The sequence below is a fragment of the Lycium ferocissimum genome, chromosome 5, assembly GCF_029784015.1.
Source record: "Lycium ferocissimum isolate CSIRO_LF1 chromosome 5, AGI_CSIRO_Lferr_CH_V1, whole genome shotgun sequence".
Lineage (NCBI taxonomy): Eukaryota > Viridiplantae > Streptophyta > Magnoliopsida > Solanales > Solanaceae > Lycium > Lycium ferocissimum.
The window spans coordinates 25,400,643-25,407,596 of NC_081346.1; the positions used below are offsets into that span (position 1 = coordinate 25,400,643).

The 6,954-nt window shown below is 32.8% G+C and overlaps 1 protein-coding gene across 1 annotated transcript; it reads left to right on the forward strand.

The window, feature by feature from the left end:
- Window positions 1-3,424: 3,424 nt before the first annotated feature.
- On the forward strand, window positions 3,425-6,459 carry LOC132056596 (BAG family molecular chaperone regulator 1). Its single transcript, XM_059448876.1, has 4 exons — window positions 3,425-4,389; window positions 4,760-5,016; window positions 5,714-5,860; window positions 5,941-6,459. The coding sequence occupies exons 1-4, from the start codon at window positions 4,161-4,163 to the stop codon at window positions 6,298-6,300; spliced, it is 993 nt and encodes a 330-aa protein (XP_059304859.1). The 5' UTR covers window positions 3,425-4,160; the 3' UTR covers window positions 6,301-6,459.
- Window positions 6,460-6,954: the final 495 nt, after the last annotated feature.

Here is a 6,954-nt window from a genome sequence, read left to right on the forward strand (position 1 = left end):
AAACTATTAAAATTATGAATTATATTACTTTTAAGCAATTCTTGAATCTATTTATTTTATTTTTAAAAGAATTAAAGAATTACGCTGCATTCATACGATTTTCTCTTTGTTTTAATTGTTTAATATTTGAAATTCACTAGTTCAACTAATTCAAATTTGTTCAGTTAATCAAATGAGATATTTGAGCTTGTTTGGCCAAGCCGTCGAAAATAGTCTTATATTGAGAAGAACTTATAAGAAGTGTTTCTTGAAAAATTAAAAAAAAGTGCTTTGGAGGTGGCAATTTTCCGTTTGGCTAATATAATTTGTTTGACCAAAGCTTTTAGGAAGTCAAAAACACTTTTCTTTTCCCCAGAAATATCACCTTTTCGAAGATTTGAGGTATCCAAAATCCAAAAGTGTTTTTGAGCAGCAACAAAACCAATTTTTCTGTTATTGGAGAGAAGCTAAATTCAAATTTTGGGTTCTTCCAAAAAGTAGCAATAGAAGTAGAAAATTAATTTTTCAAGGCAAAACCCTTGCATAAAAAGTTATATTTACCAAATTATCTGTCATTAAATTATCTCGTATATCTCCCAAATATCATATTTTCCCTCTATTGCTTTAATCTATTTATATTAATTAAAAAACAAGAATACCATTTTATTTTTAACTAAATAAATATAAAACTTAAATAAAGTCTTTCAACAAAGTATTTAAATTCTTTTTCCATCTAAATAATATTAGTAGCAATAAATCTTAATATTATCTTTTTCGATGACACTCAAAAATGCTTTTCAAAAGATCTGTTAAACACAAGTTGTTTAAAAGATTACTCTCAGTTGAATTGGCAACACACAAACTGTTTCTCTCCAAAAGTACTTCTGTAATAAGCTATTTTGATAAAAGAATTCTCGAAATGAGCAATTTTTAAAAGTTCGGCCAAAGATAAATTATTTGAGAAGCCCTTTTGTTACTAGTTTGTGTTTTGTTGATATTTTCAAAAATAAATTTATTTTAAGTGTTAAATGCAAATTCTTTTACTAATTAATTTAGTAAATATGAATTTTTGATATGGATAATCTAGTGTCCTAAAAAAGTCAAAAGCATATAATTTAGAATTTTTTTAAAAAAAATTCTGCTACTACCGAAAAGTGTTTATTTTTCACCAAAAAATTAATCAAATACCTTCATCTTCAAAATAAGTATATTTTTTGCAAATAAATACTTTTAACCTTTCAAAAGTTTCTTCAAATAAATTACAAATAGGTACACAATACAAGATATCTCCATTTTCAGACTTGGAACATAGAGCTTCTAGTTAAGGCAGGGGATATCTTAATGAGTACTTCATACGAAAAAAGTTACGTAAATGTATTAACACTTTAACACTTGAAACATCAGTAATCTTTTTGAGATGGAAGCACTATTAATTACTCCAATAAAATACTCCATAATAACACTTTCAATAAATATAAATTAGTCAACAGACAAAGCAACCAACGACCGCCCCTCTTCATTGACCTTGTTATATATTCACACAAACAAGTGTGTTGTACCGTCCCCATCGGACCACGGTAAATAACAGAGAAAAATGGTCACCAATAAAGGACGACGTTGGTATCACATCAACGGTCAAGGAACTGCCACGTGGAAATGATAACAAAAGCTGCGTTCATCCAGCGGTTCCAAAAGTGTCGGTGGAGATTTGGCATGGCTTCTAAGAGAGGAAAGGTTAAAGACACAGTCACAGTCGACTGCGGGTCGGGTTATGATGGTCCAAATAATTGACACGTGTAATGAAAACACTGTGACGTAGGTGTTACTTTTTGTATGGTTGGCAATTGTACGTTGACGTAGGACTTTAATTAGGAGTATAATTTTTTTCTCCAAATGTATGCACCTGTAGAATAAAGAAATTTTACAATATAAATATAATTTAACCATTACTATTTATAATAGATGTTTCTTTTTATTTTTGCATAGTTAGTTTCACCTATTATAATTTATAAGCCATTAATACTGTAATTATTTTTAAGTAATCTTTAAATATAGGAATTTGTTCACAGTGGTAACTAATACAGTAGTATATAAAAATCCGAATGACAATTGGGTCCCCGGAACATTAACTTTTTGAGACTAGACATGAAGGCTGCTGATTGCTGAATACATGAGATAGAAATTTTGTTGATTAAAAGACAAAAACATTAGCCCATTTAGAGTACTTTTTTATTTTTTAGGTAAATTGCTCTTTTGTTATTGTACTTGAAATATCTTAAATATTGTACTGTATTTAAATAAAACAATTGGAAGGAATTTGATTGTAGTATATAATTTGAAGAAAAGTCTCCCTCACACATGGACAAATTGACAAAGTATATACTGTGCGCCAAAGCTGGATGCCATGTTGGTGCTTTTTATGGTCAAATTCAAAGCTCTTTAAATAATGCATTTAATTAATATTTAGTGAAGGAATAAAACTGTAGTAGACCAACTTAAATTGAAATAAGGCAGTAGTATTAAATAACTGGGAAAATGCCCAAGTGAAAAATCTTCCCAAAAAAAAAAAAAACAGTTGTTTCTCTTTGAGGAGTGAAAATAGAAAGTGTATAAATACTTTAGTCAAATACCAGCAAGGGTGGTACCAATTGGTTGAGCATGGAGCTTTCATAATAGAGATCTCAGGTTCGAAACCCTTTGCCTACGATAGCAGATGATTTGTCTCCGAGCCGGCCTTGTCGCGCGGAAACTGCTTTTTAGTGCGGATTCTCTCTTGTATGGTTTAGAGACTATTACACAGAAACGGAGTTTACGCTGCGCACATAAAGGATAACGCTACGAGTTGCTTGTGATACACACTTTAGTCAAATCGGTTTAATGAAGAAGTTCAGCTTCTCCGCATTTACCTCTAAGTTAAAGTGCAAAACGAAAAAACACAACAACCGTGAAGTAAAAGAATAAAAAATTGGTAACGTGCAAACATAATTTACTGTCGGATAAGAAACACAAAGACGACGCCTGAACTAAACCTCAAAAAACCTCTGTTAGTGAAAGGGATTCTCCAACTGTTTAAAATTGCATTTTGACAAAATTTCCTTGTTTTTTGTGTTGTATTAATGTATATATCGAAACTTAAATTTGAATGAACCATATATGTACTGATGTAAACACCTAAGATATGAGATTATTTTTCTAGATTGGTTTCATACTAAACTTGGTAATTTTCTCTTAGATTAATTTCTCCATGCAGTTTCCATTTTATTCCAATAGACTTTAAGCACAAGGCTTTGGCGGCTTCTTTTATTCCAATGTATGTTTGTCTTGACTTACTCTAGAAATATATATTTGCAAACTGATGCCCTACCAATAATTAAATAGACTTTTTTTTTAATTATAATAATTTAAATGTGTCGCAGAGTTCTTAGCTCCGTTCTTCTGTTAGCTGTCCATTCATTTATTTATACATTTTTGTAGTATCGTACTTTTTCCATCTCTCAAACTCTGTTTCTCTCTCTGTCCCCCATCTTCTTCCAGCCTTCTAAACCAAAAAAAAAAAAAAAAAAGAAACCAACCAATTGTGTTTGATTATTTGTCCTAGTTTCTGATCTATTTCAACTTTGATATTGAAACCTATCGTTACCATTTTTTTCGATCAGACAAATCGGTTTATTTTGGATTTGTCCCGACAATTTAGCTATTTTTGGCAAATTTGACGTTACCCATTTGAGATCTAGAATTTGTTCTTAGTTTTACTAAATTCTTATCTTTGCCGTCGATAAGACTTTTCTTGATTCTCCGGGTAGGCATTTCTTTTTTTTCCTTATCTTTATTGGTACAGATTCTTTCCTTAAAGCGGGTAAATACACAAAGTGTTAGCTGGAAAGTTGGACAGTGCGTGTATTCATTTCCTTTGCTAATATTTCTCTCTCTCTCTCTCTCTTCACGCGTGGCACTGACTATTGGACTCGTGTTAATGCTAAACTTCAGACAATATATTACAACTGTTTCTAACTGGCTTTTAGATTTTTGAGGTTATCTAAAAAAATGGTTATGTACTGTAAAATTTTAGTTTAGTTTGTGAAGTCAATGGTTTGATCTGATTCCTCAAGAATTCAACGCCAACATATTCAAATAAATTTCTTTTTATTTGTTCTGTTACCATCCCAATCAATTACCAAAAAATGATGCGTATGAAGACCAAAAGTAGTGTTGTGCCACCGGTGATGAACGGGACTTCCACCGGTAGAGACGTTGCTGCTGAGAATGAATGGGAGGTCCGACCCGGAGGAATGTTGGTCCAGAAGCGTAACCCGGATTCGGAAAACCGGCCTCCTCCACCACCTATTCGGGTTCGGGTCAAGTATGGCTCAATTTACCACGAAATCAATATCAGTCCTCAAGCAACCTTTGGTAAGTGAAAAATAATACTCCTTTTCTCATATCTTAGTTTACTACTCCCTCCGTCACAATTGCCTAATATAATTTGATTAGGCACGTAATTTTAATTTCGAATTTCATCAGTCAAAATTGTTTATTTTGACCGTAAATTCGGACATATAATTTTTAAGTTTTTTTGAGAAATAATTTACATATTTAGAAATTACATAAAAAATACTATAAGTCATGTTAATTAACAATTTAAAATATTTAAAGGTTAGATGAATAAATCGCAGTCAAAGGTTTTATTATTTGACTCTCAATCTGAACTGTATCACATAAATTAGAGTATTTTTTTTTCTTTTTTTACATTATTTGTGAATTGGGGTTATTGAATTGAAAGGGGAATTGAAGAAGATGTTAACTGGTCCAACGGGGCTGCACCATCAAGATCAAAAGTTGTTGTACAAAGACAAAGAAAGGGACAACAATGCGTTCCTTGATATTTCTGGTGTTAAGGACAAGTCAAAAATAGTTGTAGTTGAAGATCCACTTAGCCAAGAGAAACGGTACCTTGAGATGAGAAAGAATGCTAAGATGGAGAAGGCTGCTAAAGCTATATCAGACATCAGTTTTGAAGTCGATAGGCTTGCTGGACAGGTAACGACTCCGTCTTCTCCCTTTGTATTACCATTAGTAATGTGCATAGAGATCAGTTATTTTACCTTGTATATACTAATAGCTTAAATGAATTTTATCAGGTTTCCTAAAAAATAACTGCAGATAACGTTTCATAGTAAGTGAAATTTATAATCTAGAAAATAAGACAGATTATGTGTCATAACATATTAAAATTCTTACTGGCTTAGGCTTCGAGATAGGTATCATATTTGTGTTGGTTTAGTAAGCTTATATTTATGTTGGCACAATACCTAAAGACCCCTTGACACGAATTATTAGTTGCTCACCTAAACTATCAGTAATCTTAATTACCCCTGAATTTGATTATTTGATAGCCTTTACCCTGTAGATGTTGATGTTGCTATATCTCTTTTAGGTGCGAGGGGATGCAAAAAATAAAAAAAATAAAAAAGAAAAATAACTGATCTAAGTAGGCTATTTTTCAACTGTTAATTGTCACACTCTTTTTTAGGCGTGCAACTAATAATCCGTGCCAAGTTCAGGTTACCTAAAAAATTACTACATGTAATGTTCATAATAAATGAAATTAGTAATCTGGAAAATAAAGCAGATTATCTGTTATAGCATACATTAAATTGTTATTGGCTTAGGCTTCGAGATAGCTAAGATATTTGTGTTGGTTTAGCAAGCTTATATTTATGTTTGGATTGCTTAGGTGTCTGCGTTCGAATCAATAATTTCCAAGGGTGCAAAAGTTGCAGAAAAGGATTTGGTTAATGTGATTGAGTTGTTGATGAATCAACTGCTTAAATTGGATGGCATTGTAGCTGAAGGTGATGTTAAATTGCAAAGAAAAATGCAGGTAATTAGCTTAAAGTCTGCACAGCAAGCGACTTTATTGCTTTAGGAATGAACTAAAACTTGATATCTGTTTTTGCACAGGTGAAAAGAGTGCAAAAATATGTTGAAACACTAGATGCGTTGAAGATTAAAAATTCAGCGCCATCAAGCAGTGGGGATCACATTCCGAAACAGGAGTCCTCCCCGTCTCAACAGCATCATCACCAGCGCAGGTATTCCAACGAGCAAGCATCATCGCCCGTTCAAAACCAGAACGGCAGGCAAACAAAACATCAGCAGCCACCGAGGCACTCGCCCTCGGGTTCCGTTGTCATAACTACACAGTGGGAAACATTTGATCCCGCGCCAGGGTCACTACTGGATCATTACCCAACCACGGCGCCAAGCAACAATAATAATCATGCTTCTGCTCAACCTCGGTTCAATTGGGATTTGCTGTGAGAGTAAGTCTTAGTAGAAAAGTTATCTTTGCTTATTAGTTTGAGGGATTGTGTTTGTGTGAAATTTCCAATTCTTTTTTGTATGTAGGGTCCTGTTGTATTCCCCTGTTTCATATAATCTTCCACCTGAGCAATAATTGGGACTCACTGCATAAGGTTCCATCATGCCTATCACCAAATTCCAGATTGTAATGTTTGTCTTTGTTGATAGGCCATGATATACTCATTCATATGTAGAATATTGGTACTTTGAATATTAGCAACAAAAAAAAAAAAAAAAAAAAAAAAAAAGCCATTCAATCAACAACAGTTGCAAACTGTGAATCTTCTAGTCACTTATATTTTCAATTAAAAAAATGCTATGGGGAAAAAATGATTGATCTTTATTCCTTGCGTGCTGTTAAGGGTGCAAAATGACAAAAGGGAACATGAACTAGTTGGATTTCTTGTAATCGATTAACTAACCCATCCAAATGATAGAAGGTAAGTGGGGGTTCTGAAAAAGGCAAATGATGACCGTGTGTTTAGTTTTATCATTTTCAAAAACAAGTTCTTGATATCTAGATCTAATGATTAGTCTATAAGGTGGTTCTTTATCCTGTTACTTTCCGCTCCTTCCACCATTCTGTTCTCCTTTCAAGAATTGACTTTGGTT

Coding starts and splice junctions, on each gene's coding strand:
- LOC132056596 (XM_059448876.1), top strand. CDS start 4,161: ATGATGCGTATGAAGACCAAAAGTAGTGTTGTGCCACCGGTGATGAAC. Junction 5,017..5,713: donor TCGATAGGCTTGCTGGACAG/GTAACGACTCCG, acceptor TGGATTGCTTAG/GTGTCTGCGTTCGAATCAAT. Junction 5,861..5,940: donor AATTGCAAAGAAAAATGCAG/GTAATTAGCTTA, acceptor GTTTTTGCACAG/GTGAAAAGAGTGCAAAAATA.